Below are 20,663 nucleotides of genomic sequence, written 5' to 3'. Positions count from 1 at the left end.
GAATCCTCACTATTTCAGAAATAGGTTAATTGAAATTCAGATACACATAAAAACATTTTAGTACATCCTTAATATTAAAATGCTATTTTATGACCAAATGACTTTTAGGTCTTGATTGATCTTACAGCCTTAATTTCCATGGAGTAGAGAATTTTTCCTTATAAGTAAAGCCTCGTTGTTCAGAAAACAGAATTTTTATTCATCTGATAATACAGTGGTGAAATGTTAAGACAGCACAACTTTGTGACTAAATGGAATAAATTTGATCACACAATGAAAAAACAAAAGAAATCAACACAAGAAAGAATGATGTATTTGAGAACATTTTTAATAAATAATGTGACAAAATTACTTTTCTGATTATTGGTTTTCAGTATGCAAAATTATGGCTAAAAATAAGAGGTTTCTTACATGAACATAATGAAAACATTAATCACATGGATTGTTCCCTTAGTACTGCACACCCTTTCTATGTAACTTTCAAATTATCTAAGTGAACACATTTAGTTTTTGGTGAACACCAGCTTTTTCTGTGTGGTTCAGTTTTGTTTGGCTTTGTTTTCCAGTGGGGTCAGGCCTGATACCTGTGTATGAATAAATGTACATTTTTTTCTTCAAATAGCACCAATTATCAAGTCAATGAAATTCATATAACGACAAAATGGATCATAAAAATCTACAGTCAGAGGGCATCATTTGGCAATTCAAAGCAAGTAATGCCTCTCTTTGAGCTTATAAGAAAATCTTATAAGTTTCAACATTGGCCACAACAAACTTAAACCTTTTTTTTCTTTAGGTCCAGGAAAAGTAAGAACCATTGGGTTCATGGCCCACAATAAAGTATGCACGTTACTTCACCACCTGTCATCATTCAAATATTCCAAATACAAACATAGAGCATTAACAAAACAGGTTAAAAACGCTTCTCAACACTTTTTTCAATAAGACAAAAAAGGTTAATAGTTACAATGGTTTACAAATAAAGTTTAGTGATTGTGCTTTTAAAACCAAAAAAAAAAAAAAAAAAGATTAAAAACAGTGCATTACAAAAACAAAAATCAAACTTCCTTAAGTGGCACTTCTGAAAGTTGAACTGACACTACCAGAAGAAATTTAGGCCAGTTAAGATAGGGATGTCCTTATTCAATTGGTCATTAAAAACATCCATTGGTTTGTAATATGCATTAATAATTGCATTCGATTGAAAAATAGAACAAGGTTTTTTGCTAGGCTTACTTATGACAATGACTAGACAACCAGAGATCCAACTGGCTTATCCCTACTTATCCAAAAGTATATTTCCAGTAAGAATATACTTCCATGATTGAAATGAAGACAAAATAAAGTACCACCAGGGGTTGCAAAGAGTATATATTTACAATGTTTCTACCCCATTCAAATCGACTTGTGGTTGTTCTGCATGTATTCTATTTTATTTTCTCCCAGCAGAGGGTGGTATGAAAGACTGACTTTAAAATCATGTGAAAATGAAATATGTTTTAATTTGCAGTAGCAGTTGGTTATAGAAAGATTATATCTTGAGAGCCCTTGCCATGAGGTTGATTAGTCAATTTTGTATCTTTGATCAATACTTTGCTATAAAATTGGCTTGATATAGAAGCAGTGCAATGCCATATCTCAGGGGCAAAATGCAAACGAACTGTTTTGTTCTCTCTTGCTGGCTGATGACTGAAGCAAGAAGTCAAGTACTTCCCTTGCTAGAAGTAAAGTGTAATGGTTTGTTCCAACAGCGAGGGGAATAGGGAAGTTCTTCATAGGGATAAGGATCAAACAACAACAATAAAACTCCAATAAAATTTTTAAAAATGGTATTCCAATAAGAGGAATAAAAATGACAATTTTTACACTCTGATTGCACTGAACATTGTATCTGGCGTCATGTGTCATCAGACAAGAGGCATCTTGAGAGATACTTTTCACATTGGATCGCACCAGCCTCTCTGGTTGTCTTCAGCTTTCAGTTTCCTGTAAGAGATAAGTTTTTGGTAAATTTCAAAATCAATCTTACAGTCTTATCTTTATATGGATGTATATGTTTTTATCCTTATAATTTGCGTTTCTTCCTTCATTCCCTGGCATACGTTAAAAAGTGCTCATGGCAACTGATTTCATTTGTCTTTATAGCTGGTTTTGATAGAAGATCCAGTAGTTCTCTACAAGCACCAAACTGTGTTCTACACAATGTTGCAGTATTGGGGTATGTGGGGCAGGAGCGAGAGGGGCAGCAGAAGGTGGATTTCTCTACTTACCCCGTCCCCAACTCAACATTATAGCTCAAATTTTATTGGTTTAAGTATTAGAGTTATTTTTGGTAACTTTTTGTCCCCCAGAAAAGTTCTTCTCCTCAAAAAGACAAGCACAACTTATAAAACAGCTTCTCATCACAACAATTGCAAGAAGAAAATCTTATTCCAAAATTCAAAATCAAGATGTTTTGGGTATTATAGGAAATTCAATTAGATATTATGCCTTAAAATTTTTCATCTTCTATTCTTAAAAGTTTAAGATGAACGTTCATTTAACAATCTACTTGGGTTTAAATATATTTGTAAGAAGAGAAATTTGTCCTCAACTTGTTTATTATTATTATTAAATGGAGGAAACATGGTCTTAAAAGTTGGTTTATTTTGACTTACTGCCAATTCTATCTTGTATTGCTATCTATAAATTCCAACAAAGGAGTATATATTTGACTCAAAGAGTGTTCTCTTCTGGGAAGGTTAATGTCAAGGATCATGTTCTCATTGGCAGAAGAATTAAGGTGGAAGATAGTTTGTCCAATCAGTTAGATTAACCCCAGTGATTACTAGGGCGGCAGATAACACAGGCTAAGCACTCTCATTTACATCCTTATAACTGTCACCTTACTGGTTTTTACAACGTACTACAATACAGTACTATACAATATATTATCCAGAGAAATAGTTCTTATTTCCTAACAACATGTTTGCCATATAAACTTCTTATATGAATATCTGCAGATGAACATGACCTCTAGATCCAAAAAGAAACTGTTATCACCATTTAAAACATTGGAATGCATTTCAAGAAAATCATTAAATTCACAGAAGTTTAGTCTCTGGTATCACTAACATTGGCATTTGTGGTAAAACAGAAACATTTCTGTGGCCTGATATATATTTCTAAATTTGAGGCTGATTTAATAACTAGCATAATGCTGAGAAACTTGGAAAAAATTATAGATACCTCTAATTCTTCATTATCTTCTCCTCTTTCATATCCTCCAAGAACCTGCATTTCTGCAATATTTCTTCGACCTACATTTGCTTGTTCTCTTTGTCTGCTTCCTGATCCTCTTGATGACATTGAGCTTGAAGAACTAGGATCTCTGGGATTATTTGATGTCGGAAAAGTAGGTCTACAGTAAGGTAGAATATCCTCTGTGTAATGAAATATAGTAAGTGCATATGAACACCATTATGCATTTTCATTGTATAATGTATCATCACTTATGTCTGTAATTTTGAATGGGGAAGCACCAGTGTTTTTGAGGAGTAAGTGAGGATATTTTATAACAATAATTGAAAAGCAGCATTGTCATGAAAATGAAAATAACAAGTCTTGTCTTCCTGGTAGTGGTTGGCGTTCAGGTTGGTTTCACTCACAAGCTCCTGACTACCTCAAACTCACTTGGGACCAAATTCATTAAAAGAGGTAAACCAAACCTAGAATCAGACAGAGCTTCCAGTTCTCTCCTTCACTATGTGATATCCAATTATTTTAGGCCTTAGTTTCCACTTTTCTAAAACAAGTATTAATAATATGTATACCCAGAGGAGCCCCTAGTGTTGCTGTAAAAACAGAGGAGATAATGAAATCTCTATGCAAATTATGAAAGATCATTTTCAGGCACTGATAAAAACAAAGCCCAGTTTCCTCAAACTACCAAAACAGAATCAAGCCCAGGTTCACTTTCGAGACAACCTCCATCTTAACATTGTATTTACATTGTGGAACCTTGAATCTCAGAAGTTTGCCACATTGCTAGCTCAAAACACAAGCCACTCTAATTAAACACCATCTTCTGAATTTCTATCTTCTTACTGCTTTAAATTTGGTGCTGCTTGTATTGATGCCTCCACCAGTTGCTCACTTCTCTCTAAAGCCTGTTCCCTCCACTCTTTGGACACCAAACACATGAAAAACCAACTCTTCTATATTCATTTCCCTTCCCCCTCCAAATGCTTCTACTGTCCACGCTGCCTGGATGCAATCTGATTTCCCCTGAGGTTTCCACACAAGCTCTCTCCAGTAGAATGAGGAAGGTTTGCCTCTTATCCCAACTAGCACCAGTTCGAAGTCAATACTCCCTGACCTTTGCACAAAACATTCTCTTCCTGGGAAGGTCAACCACTCTACTAATGTCACCTGTTTAGTCCTCCTTGATGGAACCTTTCTCCATCCATTCTACTCATTACAACTTCTTTTTTTTATTTTATTTTTAAAATTTTTTTTTTCAACGTTTATTTATTTTTGGGACAGAGAGAGACAGAGCATGAACGGGGGAGGGGCAGAGAGAGAGGGAGACACAGAATCGGAAACAGGCTCCAGGCTCTGAGCCATCAGCCCAGAGCCCGACGCGGGGCTCGAACTCACGGACCGCGAGATCGTGACCTGGCTGAAGTTGGACGCTTAACCGACTGCGCCACCCAGGCGCCCCTCTACTCATTACAACTTCTACCCATCATCCAGGTTCTGACTTGCTGGGGTCTCACAGTCCATGAAGACGACTGTTCCTGCATCCTTGCCTCATAGCACTTGGACTCCTGTGATCTGCATCTTCTGTCCCTGTTTTACCAATCTTTTTCTCTCCATTGACTGTAATTTTTGTCAATCTACAATATAAAATCTGTCTTTTGCTAAAAACTTTCCTGTTAAGCCTGTGCTTTACATGAATCAATACCTTCTTTCTGTCCTTAATGCTCAACAAAGCTTCTTGAATTTAGACTCAATAGTGGTAGATGCAACTCCCATTTACTCTGGATCGCACTGAAATCTATGCATGCCCACATTACCACTATGAAAGAGAAAACTCACTGTTGACTTTGAAAATGCTAATCATGTTTCAGCCCTTATGTCTCTGGACTTCTCGCTGCCTTCATCTGGAAACCACTATCAATTTAAACATCACTATTCCCAGCTTCTAGTTCTCTTCCTTCCTGGACAGTTTTCTGTGGGCTCTTCCTATAGAGTGCCTCATACATGTTGATGCCCTGCAAATTTCTACTTTTACCCTAGTGTATACATATACATTTTTCTCCCACTCACTCTGGGTAATTTCATCCATTCTCACAAATTGTAACCTTTTCTAGAATGTAACTGTCATGGGGGCAGGTATTTTTCTGTGTTTTGTGTTTTGATATACTCTCAACTTGACATATAACAGGTCATTGATAAATAGTTTTGAGTGAATGAGTGGATTTAATTACTATTTTATTATGATAAATCATTAATTTATATTTCCAATTTTTGAATTATGTTGAATACTTCTCTTAAGCGTCCCTCAAACTCACTATGTCGAACATTGACTTAATCATGTCCACTCCTTTCTTCTCTTCTGGATTCTCTAATATAGTTAATGACAACACTAATTATTAAGAAAACAAACACAGAAAACTGAAATTAGTTTAGAGTGTTCCCTGCCTTCCAACAACCTTCCGGCACTCCTTCAATGTACCTTTTCCACACATTCAAATATACACAGGTGAGCCTGACTTTTAACACAAAAAAATGTTAATGTTGAATTTTCCCACTCACTCATCTCTGTTCCTATAGCCTGGTTTATATTCTCCACATCTCTTGTCCAGGTGTTGCAAATATCTTCCAATAGATCTCTGTGTCTTGAGCTATTCCTCTCTAAAACATATTCACTCAGCTGCCTTCTTATAGGAACTACAGGCACTCTATGACTTAAACTTACATTTACCTCAAGAGCTTCCTCTTTGACCACATTTACTATCTTAGTCACACTGAATTTATAATCTTCTTAATGTACCTCAAAGCTTTTCATGCTGAGTTTCTCTGCCAGAACAATCTATTCACTCTTCTTACTCAAGTAAAACTCCACCCACCCCGGTCACTCAGCTTATGTGTTATTTCCACCAGGAAAGATCAAGAAGTCGTTTTCTACCTCACGTCCCCACAAGACTGGGCTAACTGTCCCTTCTCTGGACTCTCAAGTATCACAGCATCATAAACGTCATACCAAATATGAATATGTCTGTGAATCTACAGATAACCTGTCTCCAACTCTGACTGTAAGCTTCTTGAGGTCAAGGTTCATACTTACACATAAATCTCAAGACCAGTACAATGCTTTATACCACAGTGGATGTTTGATATATGTAGAAATAAATTGAACTAATTGAGGTAAATGTCAGCAAAACAATCAGTCATTCAAGTCTAGAAGACCACTCTCTTTAATTAAAAAATGACCATTCATTACACATGTAAATCAGGGTGCCTCTTTCATTTTAAATAATGCCAACTGAATTATGAAGGTGAAAATTATAGCAATGCATAGAAACAATCATTTAATGACACATATACACAGAGTTATGGTTCAAATCAGAATTTGGGAAAGCAAGACATAAAATAATAATCTGGTCAGTGTAACTCAGTGCTCTCCATGAAATAGGGTCCCTTGTTTCTAGATTAATAGTTCCAGCAATAGTTCTTTAGTTAGAAATATTTTTATAACACAAAGGACAACTTATTAAAAGTCTAAAGATTGATAAAATAATTCCATCTCTCTGTTCTAATTCTGTATACACCAATATCTTTCCAGGTTTGTAAGTTGTTTTTTCTTCCCTGAAAAATCCCACCTGCTTTGGAGGAAGCTTACTTGTAGCAGCAAATTGGTTTATACTTTCAGGCCACATATAAACTTCATAATTTATGTCATGACATTGTATTTATAAGTCACTACTTGGAGTATAGAATAGATCAAAGAGTCAGAGTCAGATCGCATTTTGCTTAACTGATAACAAGCAAGCTAAGTTTTTCAAACTTTGGATTGTGGTAATAACACCAAGTACTTTGTGCTCATATAGTGGGGGCGTCCACCCTCACTCATCACTTTGTTGCTGAGTACATGCCTAGATTAGGAGTTCAGGCTTCCTGTCACATAAGAGAGTGAAACTGACTCCCATTTTGAAAGGACATTGCTAATGACCAGGTGCCCATAATAAAAAGAATGAGAGTTTGATGTCTAATTTTATCACAACATATCTATTAAAATACAGCAGTAGTTGTACAGGCTTCTCAGATTCATTACCCTACCACTCTTTTCTGACTATGACCAATCTTCCCTTTATTATATTTCTTTCTCCTAAATGGTTTCTTTTCCTTAGTATCTAATAATGCTCAAATACACTATCCTAAAGCATTTCTACAAATTCTGCCTTCCTGGCAAACTTGTTCCCAACCTCTTCTCTTCCCAGACTTCTGAAAAGGGCTCATCACCTCCCTTCACAATGTCCATTTACTTTACAACTCCTTAGAGTCTGGCATCTATTCTGACTACTCTACTAAAAACAGTTCTAATACCACCCACAAATAACATATTACAAAATCCTTAGGCATTCTCTCCCCATCCTCCACCTCCTGTTGACATCCAACTTTCAGTTCTGTGTGGCATTTTAGATTTCTTCCTGTCTTAAAATTTCCTCCTCCATTCTTTCTAGGACACTATTTTCTCTGGCTTAGAGATCTTGATTATTTTATATCTCTGGGTGGATCCATCTTAGTTTCCACTATAGAAAGTCATTCTTGTGCCTAGTCTTTAAATATAATCACTGCTGATTATTGGTGCATTGAAACTGGCTCACACGTTCTCAGCAAAAGAAGAGTAACCAAGTCTTCCCAACTCCACATTCACTGACTTCATATTAGCAGCTTGAAACCAGCTGTCTTGGGAGTAACTACCCAACAGAAGTATGTAAATGGGCACAAATTAGGATTTTGCTCTGCTTTCCTCCCAGAGAATTGATTGCTCAGCTTTAACCGATATATCACTGTTGATAATTTAGCCTTTGTAATTCACACAATTTTACACTGTGTTGCTGTTTCTAAAATCCACTCTCTACTCACAACCTTTCCCCCTGATCTTTAAACTCAGTTGTCTAAAGTCTTATTGATTTTCTTCATATCTGTGTTCTTGTCAGCACCTTAATCCATTCAACATTGAAAATATTTTCCCTTAGAAATCTTTTCTGTTTTGTTTTCTTACATTGGTTAGTACAATTATATTCCACTAGTCAGCAGGGCCATCTAATTAACATTTGAGTAACTTCTGCTTTACTCCATAGTTTCAGTCTATTTTTCTACTTTCGATTAGTCACCAATTCCTACTGGCTCTATCTGTGACATGCCAGTGGAGGCTGTTTTCTCCTTTATTTCCCCACATACCTATTTTAACTCAGTGTTTTCCTATTTTATACCTAGATATTTTACAGTGACCTGATACTTTCATCTACTAGATTCCAGTCTCTTCCTTCACTATAGAGTGCTGCCAATTCTTTTTCTAAAAATCTGATTCTGTCATTTCTTGCTCAAAATTCTTTGCTGGCTCACCACTGATTATATCATAAACCTCACAGTCTAGAGTCACATTCCCAGCCTTGCCAATCTGGCCCAACCACCTCTCTAGTTTTATCTTTCATTATCTGTGCCGGGCCAGAAGCAACCTATTCTCTGGTAAAACTGGAAATTAAAGTTCCCCAAACATAGGTTTTTACACTTACATGTTTTTTCTCCATTTATTTCCTTTATCTGCTATCCCCTTCTCCCTGTTTCACCTGTTGAAATCATGCTTTCCCTTAAAACCCAATTCAAATGACACCTCTCCAAGGAAGTCTTATATAATGTTATGAATTTAATTTAATTATATTAAAGTTATTTGAGTACATGCTTGTCTCCTCCATTAGAGACCAAATTTCTAAATCTTATCCATTTTCATATGGCTCACGAGAACCTAACAGTGTAACTTACAAAATATATGTTCAATCTATATTTATTTGCTGTATGAATAAATCGGTACCTTGGATGAGATGAGTCTTTGCTGGTGGAAGGTCGCGTTTTGCTGCCTTGTTTCCTCGTCCTTTCCCATCATTTTGCTGTTCCTGTGCTTCTCTGGTATCACCTGGATTTGTTCTCATATCTGCAACTTGTCTTCCATCCAATACTTCTCTCCCCTTGTAGCTGCCTACTTTTCTATCTGATGATCTGTCTGTTCTTGCTTCTATAGAAGGTAGTTTGGGTGCCATTACAGGTCGTACCTCCAGCTGTGCCTTGGATTGGACAGTGGGTGACTTTATAGCAGGTGGTGGCACCGGAGGAGGTGGAAGATCTAGAAAGAAAAATTTAAAATACTGTAAAAGTCTACCACTTACACTTAAATGTTAGTATTACCATTGGATTCACATTCAATTGTGAGGTAATACATCTTAAATGAACTGGAACATTTGAAGGCAACGAAGGAACAAGAAGATCAACAATTTCAATGTATCCTCATTGTTATATGGCACAAAAATAGTGAATCATAGAGCTGGGACTTAAAGATTACCTAGTCTTGGGATAGCTAATATGGGCATATGTGCTCAAACTCTCTCTCCCCCAACCATGACAGACCTTCTTAATTGATTTCAGCGAAATGTTCCTGGTCCCAAATGCATACCCTTACTCTTCAGGCAACCACTTCAAATTGATTGAGGTTGGCACTTGAGTTGAGACGTATTTGCCATCTCTAATCTAGCCTAAATCCCTTCTCATTCTGTAAAAAGGGTAACTTGAACACACAGACCTTGGGTTTTCAACCTCAAATCTAGATGTGATCAGAGCTAGGACCAATGCCCTTAGATTCTTAATTTCTGGTTCAGTATTCTTTATATTATTACATTCTATTTTGTATTAATAATCTACCATCCATTGATGGGATTGCTGCACTTTGTATCTGCACCCAGAGGTTTTAAAACAGCCAATCTCTGGTATAAATGTACGTTAATTTCATCTACCTATCACTTTATACACGCTTTATGCACACATTTTTATATAATTCAAAGTCTTATAGACATACCTAAGGATACAAGTAGGTAAAAATTTGATATCTAGAAAATTTACATTCTTTAAGGGGTGCTACCTTTGCCCCCATGTCCATTTTAGGGAACAGAAATAGATATCCTAATAATAGTTGGAAAGTTAGAAGAATATGAAGAGATTCTAGTTTTAGGTTGTTCTGCCTTTAGCATGGAAAGGTTTAAATACAATTTGTAATAGCTCAGATAAGTAATGATAGAGGATGTAACTGCATTGGTGGCTGTTCAGATGAAGAAATGTATTTCAGAAAGGTTAAGAAAGAAAAATCAATATCATTTAATGATCAATGGAATCTAGCAGGGAAAGGACAGGAAAGAATCTAAAATGACATTTACAATTTTCACCATAGTTGACTAGGTGGAGGACAGAAACTTCACTGAAGATAAGGAAGGAGGGGATGAGAAAGAGATGGCCCACAGAGGAAGAGGAGGAGTTCAGTTTTACAAAAGTGAAAAGGAGGAGACTTTGAAGTACCTAGATAGAGATGTTCAACAGGTTTTTGTACATAGACTCTGAGTTTCAAGAGAGGTCAAGACCAGAGATACAGAGATTTGGTAATTATCAGCATGGCTTTTTCAATCATGACTTCAGAAATGGTAATGTTTTCAGATTTGAAGAGGAATACCTAAATGATAGAATAAATTAACTAACAAGTGTTTATAAAACATGTATTAAATGATTAGTATTAAAAAATCAACATTGTAAACAAAAAATATGCATTTACATTCTAAAAATAAATCAAAAGTACATAAGAACTTGAAAGTACAACCCCTCGTATATCTCCATCTCCATTTCAAATACTCAATATTAATTATGTGGAAGTAATCGGTTTGAATATGTTTGTATAGATCATTCCAGAAATTATTTAGACACACAAATCAGGCATATTTGTGTCGCATAATTCCATGGAGCATCATTCACATCAGGGACTATATAAACTGGCCACACCTTGGTGGTACAGTGCCAGTCTACTCACCCCTATGTGGTGGCAAAAAGTACCACGTGAAAATATGTAGACTTTCTCTCTTATTGACATAAGGAGAATTGCACTTTTTTCACCTAACTGTGTAGTTGTATACATTTCCCTATATGTACATACAGCTCTACCTCTTGTTTTGAAAACTTCGTGTAATCCTCTGTTTTATGAGTGTATCATTATTTATTTAGCCAATCCGTACAGAGGAATATTTAGGTTGTTTCTGTACGTTTTACCATTACTGACAATGTTCTGTTGACTATCATTTACATATGCCAGCATGAAAAATTCTTGAATATTAAAATATTCTTAGAAATATTAAAATATTCTTAGAAATTCTTAATATAATAGCAAATTAAGAGTTCTAGGACACAATCAGTGTTTCTTATTCTCATATTTTTTTTAAAAAGAATTAATTTTATCCCTAAAGTAACTTTTTTCTTAACTAATATTATTTTGACATTACATGCTAAAACAAGGCATCGGAATTCACTGTATTGGTTTCTGGAAGCAGAAATTTTGAGGTACCATCTTCCTACCAGCTATTTTACTTAGGACTCCATTATTAAAAGTGGTCCATCCATCTTTTACCTGCATTTCGTTGTTGTTGTTAGTTCTCATGGCTCATTATGTTCTAGTTTCATATAAATAGCCTCTAAACATTACCTAAAATGGTGGTCAGAGTAAAGCCAATGTACTAACTTTCTCCTGATTCTACTAAATGACATTTTTTTTGTCTTACAACATATATTACCAGTGCCATTGTGCCTGATTTTCTTCTTCACTACTTTAATGGATTTTTTAAAAAAACGATACTTAAAAAAAAAAGGTACCATCATGAGAGTCCTCCCTCATCTGCTACTTGTTTAGCAAAAATAACCAAAAAGAGAGAGCTAAAAAATAGACTGTCCTTAGTGGCTCAAAGCCAAGAGACCCAAGGCAGAGTGGTTCTATGTTCAGACCGAGCCTGGGACTGGCAATGAAAGAAGGAGAAAAGTCTAATTGAGAGCATACCTGGCAGCAGATGGAGTGAGTGCCTGCAGGCTCATTTCTGCACCATCTCCCTGCTACAGATTTAAACCCCAAATTGCAAACACAGACTATCAAGCTGGCACAAAGTAACTGCCACTATCATCAAATCATAAAATGTCTGGGCTCCTCAGATACCAAAGCTAATGATTACCACTATTATAAGATCATACAAAATCTTGGGAATACAGGACTCTCGAGACACAATCTACTTCCAGAAGCTCTATGACACAGGTAGAAAATGAGAAGAGAACCCAATGGTAATTTTAAGAGTTCTAACTTCCTATATATATAATTGCTTCTGTATCGAATTGACAATGAGAGGTAAATGCTTGCAGGTTTTGCTTCTTATACAAATCGGTTACCAAATAAAAATTTTCAGGTATTATAAAATGATTATTGAGTCAAAGCAGGGATTATTATAGTATGAACAACTTTATGTTTCACAAAATGATAAATAGTACTTTCACCCAGTTCATACCAAGAGTAACAAACAGGATCATGGGCATATTATATGTATGTTAAGACTCTTTATATAATCATATAAACATCATTCTTTCTGTAATACTTTCCAAATACCAACATAATGTATATAAAGTAATATGTAAAGCATGTGCATGTAGACAGTTCTGCCAGCATTAACTCGCTATGGAGATCAAACACTCTATTTACTTAACCGCTTAAAGTCCCAAGACCTTGTAATTAATGATAAATCAAGTCAAAATAACATCATTCCAAAGAGGGTGGTGAATTTATAATTTATGAAAAGTAGGGCTAGAGAAATAATGTAGATTTGGTTTTTAAATCAAGTATGTAAATGCATCGAAAGGGTTGAAAAGAGGGGGTGGGAAGAATCTATTAGAAGGTCCTAGAAATGCACTTATGCTTGGCTTTAACTTGCAAAGACTCTGACTGATAAATATTCATATATTTTAATCCTACCCTTCATCTGGGTTAAACTTGTAAGCAGCAAATATGAAATAAGTAAAGAGATTCTGCCTGTCATTGTGACTATAGCATACAGTACTCTGTTGTACACTGAGTACTCCCTGGGTCTCTAAGAGGTGTAGTATTTACATACAGATTAAGGTACGGTCACAGTGCCGTGTGCCATCAGGAGGCTCAAGGGCTACTATAGGCTGAATTGTGTCCCCTCAAAATTCACATGTTTAAATCTTAACCCCTTGTGCCTCAGATAGAGACTGTATCTGGAGACAGGATCTTTAAAGAGGTAAAGTAAAATGAGGTCCTTGGGGTGGGTCTTAATTCAATCAAACTGGTTTCCTTATAAGAGGAGATTAGGACACACACAGAGATTGAAGGAAGACTGACTAAATACACAAGGGGACCATGGCCATCTACAAGCCAAGGAGAGAGGCCTCAGAAGAAACCACCCTTGCTGACACCTTGATCTTGGACTTTTAGTCTCCAAAGTTGTGAGAAAATAGACTTTCATCATTTAAGTCACTGGTTTATAGCACTTTGTTATGTCAGCCCTAGAAACTAATATAGCTGTTGACAGACAAGGATCATAGTAAACTACTCTTCATCAGCTCAGACACAGCCACTCTTTAGCCTTCTATATATAGTTTACAAAAGTTCTACGAAGCAAGTACATAATTTGAAGCATATTTTACAAAGTAAAGACACTACAAACTCAAGACTGATATATTATACTATATTCTGAAAATGGTTAACAAAGGAATTCTATTGATAGTCAGCAAACTCATCCATCATAGTTAAGATTTTAATCATCAAAAAACAAAAATTAAAAAAAAACCCTCCATGTCTTACGAACATGTTTAATGCATATTAAAAAAATTTAATGTTTATTTTTGAGAGACAGAGAGAGAGAGAGAGAGAGAGGGCAAGGGGCAGAGAGAGAGGGAGACACATAATCAGAAGCAGGCTCTAGGCTCTGAGCTGTCAACACAGAGCCTGATGCAGGTCTTGAACCCACAAACCGGGAAGATTATGACCCGAGTCAAAGTCTGATGCTTAACCAACTGAGCCACCCTTGTGCCTCATGTTTAATGCACATTTTAACAATTGGCAACTCTAAATTCTTTGTTTTCCCCTCCCCTTTCTCTTTCTTAATAAATTGTACAAATTGTGTCTGCCACTGAGTTTCTTCATGAAATAGTCTATGATTTTTTCTTCAAACAATGCAGTATAGTATTTTGAGACAATAATTTCTGAGAAAATGACTTTGGTTTCCATGTCATAGCCACTGCTAACAAGACTATATGCATTTCTCTTATTTGATGCATAAAAAAGTATTTGCATTTACTTGATTTTACTTAATCAATATGTATTGTGGGATATGCATAAAGTAACACACATATTTTGGTATTTTTTTCTTCATCAAATCAGAAAATGTCCAGAATTAAACTCAAGACTTTTTGGTACAATAAACATCACTAAGAGACAGATGGTTATCAAAATGCTGAAAGGAAGTTAAAGCTAAAATTGTAAAAATAACTTTAGTCATATCTCCTCATTTTATCTATTTTTATGACTTTGGGAAAATAATTATTGGCTTCTACAAGACTTTAGATCCATGATAATTTTGCATAATCGCTTTTGTGAAATAAACAATGAAAAATCCAAATAACATTTCAAATTAATGTTTTGGCTTTAACCATTTCAATGTATTTCTTTGGTATTCTAAAATTAACTTTGAAAAAATAACTTAGGTGTTTCATCATTCAGTTTAACAGTTACTATTCCGGGATGAGTTAGAATTCATATTTAATTATTAAGCCCATTGAAAAAAGTACTGCAGAATGCGGGACAATAAATACAGATCACAATTTTCAAGCATAGTGTAGTTCATAACTGTGTTACCATGCCCTTTAACTCGGCATGTTCACATTATTTAAAACATTTTGAAAAAGCATCACTGAGCGCTAGAAGTCCCTGAAAACAAGTGTAAAGAATGAGGTAGAAAGAGCTACACAAAGCTGTAGGTCAGATTTTCTCCCTTACGTATTTAACGTAGATATGTTTATATCAAGGTTTGATGTTCGACCAGTTTTCCAGTTTTTCAGTCAGGAGCGCCCTCTCCCAGATAATAAAAACTGATAGGACAGCTATAAAACTTGTAAAATGCCATTACAGGGGTCCCATAAATGTAAAACTGCCGATAGAGTTTGGGGATTTACACCTAGTGTTTGTCCCTTCACAGAGGCAAACATTCACAAAGCCACTGTAATAACCCTTCAAAATCAGATAATATTCTGACAGCTCAGTTTCACTTACAAAAGAGTCCTGGGCAGAAGCCAGGAGGCCCAGGTGCGCTGTGTCATGCCAGTATTTAATGTAGTCTAATATCAGATAGATGCTAGTGAGAGAAAATACTCTGAATAAAGTACAGATAATAGCATGGACAGCCACTCATTGCAAAATTACTTGTGCTCATCATGCTGGGAGCTTTGTATTAAATTTTTCTGTCAAGTGGCAGGAATCACAGGGAAAAGTGCCTCAGAAAACCCTCCTTGTAACCTCGGATAAGGATCTATAATATTAGGCTTTCATATGATAATGGCAAATGATGCCCTTTTTGAAAAATTGCTGACTGGTAATGAAAGTCCTAATCAGATTGTGGTTGGAGAGGACCAGGAGGTGTGGGACAATGTCTGTGACACCCTTCTTTCCCCACCCCTTTAGTAAATGTAGCAAACTTGACAAGATGGGTGAGTCTGAGAGAATTTATCTTACATGAATTTTCAACAAAGCCCTTGGGGTTGTTTATAAAACGAGAAGGTGGCGGTTTAATAAATGCTGGGCCACCTGAGGCACTTTCATTAAAGGCTTTCTCTAGACAACATCACAATGTTTGCATTAGTCTCTTGTGCTCCCTTGAGAATACAAGCGTTACCTCTTCAGTGAGAGTCGATATTGTATGTGAAGGCATGAAGGAGATGATTCGATTTGCCCTTCGGTGCACAAAATAAACTGTAACACCGCTATAGCCAGAATTAACATTCAAATAAGTTTACTGTTTTCTATTTGAATGCCAAATTCCAAAAGCAAAGCAAAAAAAGAGAGAGGATATTTCGGAAGATTTACCAGTGAATGTGATGAAGGCTGCTTCTCTGTCTTACTTCAGCTACAGTAAAGTCTATTTGCTTGCAACTACAAAAATAACCTCTTAAAAATATTGAAAGTATACACTATTCTTAGTTTCTTAAATAACCATATCATTAGAAGTACTAGAGATGCTTAACAAAGATACCAAAGTCGAGCATTTCGATAAGGAATATGCAGCTTACCATTAATGAATTTTAAATGTAATTTCTAATGCCAGTGGATGCATTTTCTAGTCCTAGAGAGCCAGGGAAAATAGGCGAGATTCATAGATGTTTTCATGCGTTTCAATGGACTTACCATCTGTGTAGGCTTCTCTGCGCAGATGTCCTGGCTGGTGTTTTTGCTTCTTGGCTGGTCTGGCCTTCTGTATTACTGCAGCACTCATGTTGCTGTCTGTAGAAACAGGACTTGTGGGTCTTGGGCACTGGGATGCATGAAAATGTCGGCGGCCTGAGGAAAAAAAAAAAGGAAAAAAAAAATCAGAGCCAAACTCATCAATGAATTTTAATTATAACAATAATAATAAAAGGAAAACAGTGCAACTAGCAGCATCCCTAATTTCCTAAAAATAGCTTGAAATAAACTAATCCAGCAAATAATAGGATTTTTGTCATTTTGCTTGACCCATCCACTGGAAAAAAAAAATGCGCAGAGAGCATTTGCCAGTTTTTTTTTTTTTTAACTGTAGTACTTTTATTCTGTTAAAGTTCTTGACACCACTTATTAAAGAAAAACAACCCAATTATTTTTCCAACTAATTTCACTAAAATGTTATTAGCAAACAAAGATATTAATTAAATTTTTGCATAGTATATTCAGTGGCTATTGCTTTCTCAAGGGAATAGCCAGACTCCTTAAGAAATTTGCATTCTAGGGGTGCCTGGGTGGCTCAGTTGGTTAAGTGCCCTATTTCGGCTCAGGTCATGGTTTCATAGCTGTGAGTTTGAGCCCTGTGTCAGGCTCTGTGCTGACAGCTCAGGGCCTGGAGCCTGCTTCGGATTCTGTCTTCTCTTTCTGCCCCTACTCTGCTCGTGCTCTCTCTCTCTCAAAAATAAATACACATTAAAAAAATTAAAAAAGAAATTCATATTCTAAGAATGAACAGTACTAAATACTTCCCTTATTTTAATTAAATAGATATGCTATTCTTTGAAGGCAGACTCCCAATAGCTTAATACATTCTGAAGTATTTATCTTAAGGAGGCCTGAAATTAAGTTAGCTCACATACTTAGACTCGTCTAAAATTACTTCTGCTCTTTTCTTTGATAAGATGTTTACTTGCTGATTCTGGATACTTAAAGTGACCCCTCCAGAAACTTCTATTTTTTTTGCTAGCAGTAGAGGTGGTTTGTTTTTTTGTTTTGGGGGAGGTTAATATTTGCAGGTACCAGTGATAACTGAATTTGCTAGTTAGACATGGTACATCTCGGTCCTCTCCAATTTTCTGGCTGTCTTACAGACATGTTGTATTACAACGGCACAACATATTTAATCCATAATGGCAAGGGAAATTGTGGCCCTATACTTGACCTTCATTATTTTGGTTTCTAGAAATTCCAGACACACAAATCCGGAATTTTTTGTTGTACTACAAGAAACTTCAAACTGAACTAGCCAACATGTCTTTTGGCTATAGACAGGCCACATACAGTGAAACCAATGTATTTAAAAATGCTAACTGAAGCATATTAAATAATATACACTAATGTGGCCAAGTGAGAAGCAATTTGATTGGACTGTTCATTCATATTAACTTCAAGTCATATGAAAAGCAGCACCCCTTCTTGAAAAGACCATTTTAACAGGCAGAGGCCAATGCATGTTTAGTTCATTATAATTATGAGTCAAACGAAAACCAGAAGTGCCACTAAATTACAATACAATAAAATATTAAACCAAACTCTCTTTAGCCATGATGGAGACTATTACAATTAAAGTTACATACCCATGAAAAGAGAGAATTAGGGCTGGGACTGAGCACATTCTTCATTCTATTGTGTAAAGCCATCTACTGCTCATAGACCCTGAGGCGTAAGGTCGTTTACAGATGAATTTTTGATGTTATTTCAGTGTTTTGTTGATTTAATGAACTGAAACACACCCTTAATGCAATCTGAAAGCAGTAGTTTGGGAGGCTTAATTTCACTTTCTTTTTTTTTTAATAGAGGATTAAAAAATAAGAAGAAATAAAAGCTATGTATACAGTTAGATGTTATTTATTAAGGAGGATAGGTAGGTATGGATAGTTATTTTACTATATTTAGTAGCTACTGAGGGAAAAAGGGAAATTTGGTTGAATTTCGTAAAATATTAGCATGGCTGAAATAAATACATGTTCTACAAAAAAGGTCGAAAGGTATTATTAGAGTTTTTTCCCCCCACAACACATTCCTGATAAATAACATATAGAAATAACTTTATTTTCTCTGAATATATCCAATAAATGATAAAAAATAATGACCAATCCAGTATCTGAAGAGAACAGGGCAAAGTACCTATGTGACAATTACTAAATTAAGAAAAAGAAAACAACAAAACAAGATAGCAATTACTGATATGTTGTGATAGTTGTTTATTTCTGTGAAATGTGTTTTGCTGGCTACATTATTTTACTCAAATATTTGTATTTTTTTGGCTACCAGAAATTCAGATACACACAATGTGTATATGAATGTAAAATATGTATATATATGCATATATTACATTCTATGGAGATAAATGTTATGTGATAAACGTTTGGCTTAAATCTAAATTCTTTCCCTTTCCATATTATTTACTCAAGGTTGGGAGTAGGAGATAAATAAAAATGGGTCAAAACGTAAGGATAGATATATGATCATTGTAAACAGGCTACTGGTAATGAAAAAAGAAAACAGAAAAAAATACACGAGCACTTGGATTAACTTTATCTCCAAGTTATTAGATTAAAATGTTTACTTTAAATATGAAACATGTATGCTTGAAAATATATGCATATTACACACATCTTTCTACCTTTCTCATTAAAGTAGTCTTCTGAGAGGGCATGAAGAGCATGGGAGTTAAGCACAAATAGCCCATTTTCCAATGGTGGCGTTTCCCCCTCTGGAAATTTATTTCTCCTAGATAACAGTATAAGAGAACTATCACAATGAATTCTATTTTGGTTGCTTTTTGCACCTTAAAAAAAAATCGTGTAACACAAACCTCAGCTGACTATAGGCAAACCTAAAGAAACCGTATACATATCTGCTACGACTTCTGTAAAAACAAGAACTTCCCAGGGAGTGCCACTCACATACAGGATTTATTAAATAAAAATAAACCAGAAGATTTAAAAAGTCTTGTCAGGAGAAAGGGAATAACTGAGTTATGTCATATTCTTGAAACTTAGTTTCCTTAGGCAGCAAATAAAAGGCAGTAGTAATAGTTGCATTTCACATCAGACGCAAGATCATAGGCGGTAATTATCAAGTGACATAAACATATCGAGTTTCCTTTTCCAACTTGGCAAAAAGTGCACAACTTACCAGCGGCATCCTGCATTTGGCGACGTGCCACTTTGAGGCCAGCATACTCTGCTGCTGCCGCCACTGCCTGGGCAAAATCGGCATCGGTGAAGAAGGAGCCATCGGAAGAACTAACACTGGAGCGTCCACTGGAAATGTTGTCCTCCTCTGAGGCTGAGCCCCAGCCATTGATCATGGACCCAGTGACAGAGCTCTCGAGGTCCCCTACACTGGAGGCAGGGGTCTGCTCAAGCCCACGTAACAAAAGCCGTCTGGTCTGCATCTTGGCCACTTCCATGTCTGCTTCATCTTCTTCCTCTTCTGGAGCATCCGTATCCATATCTGAGACAAGAGGTCCTGAAATGTAGCCATAGGTATGTGGTGGGGAAATCGGTCGTGGTGGCGGAGGGGGACTCACAGGCTGCCGTCTGCAGGAAGATGAATAAACAGGTTTGGCTCAGCTCGTTATTAGGACATACACAAAATACATTATCCAAGAAATTCACGAGTACACTGATTTGATCTTTGCTTCTGTGAAGCTAATTTAACCAAGCTGGGCTTTCTTTTAATTCAAGGTTAACAGAATATACTCAGCTACCTGTAAGTCTCCTTATGTTTTATCTTTTGGATTATATTCAATTAAAAAAGGAGAAGTAAAACATTCTTTGGAAACATATGCCTATGTACTTGTCTTAAAGCTTATTGAATACTACTGATAGATTATTATTACCAAAGACAACAGACATCAGTTCTGAAACAGATTGCTCCATAAACCTGTTTCTTTCCCTTTTCTTCATTTCCACTCCTACCATTCCAAGCAAATGGACTCATCTGTTCTGACTACAGAGAGTAGAATTTCATAGGATGGAACAATTACACATTCAGCATATGACAATTTCCTTTAGATTCTATTAAAATAAAAGGCTATGCATGCATGCCA

The 20,663-nt window shown here is 35.9% G+C and overlaps 1 protein-coding gene across 5 annotated transcripts in view; it reads right to left on the bottom strand.

The window, feature by feature from the left end:
- Positions 1–292: 292 nt before the first annotated feature.
- The window catches only part of ROBO1 (roundabout guidance receptor 1), a 408,648-nt gene continuing 388,277 nt past the window's right edge, over positions 293–20,663 (bottom strand). For all 5 annotated transcript variants that reach the window (XM_030330082.2, XM_030330085.2, XM_030330084.2 and 2 more), the window contains 5 exons: positions 19,745–20,151; positions 16,532–16,684; positions 9,083–9,391; positions 3,229–3,422; positions 293–1,986 (listed from right to left, as the gene is read on the bottom strand). In XM_030330082.2, coding sequence (XP_030185942.1) covers positions 1,972–1,986; positions 3,229–3,422; positions 9,083–9,391; positions 16,532–16,684; positions 19,745–20,151 — 1,078 coding nt within the window. In that variant the 3' untranslated portion in view covers positions 293–1,971. The remainder of the gene's footprint in view (positions 1,987–3,228; positions 3,423–9,082; positions 9,392–16,531; positions 16,685–19,744; positions 20,152–20,663) is intronic.

The sequence above is a fragment of the Lynx canadensis genome, chromosome C2 (assembly GCF_007474595.2).
Source record: "Lynx canadensis isolate LIC74 chromosome C2, mLynCan4.pri.v2, whole genome shotgun sequence".
NCBI classification, from domain to species: domain Eukaryota; kingdom Metazoa; phylum Chordata; class Mammalia; order Carnivora; family Felidae; genus Lynx; species Lynx canadensis.
Note: the sequence above shows the minus strand (reverse complement) of the source record. Positions and strands in the feature narration are given on the sequence as shown.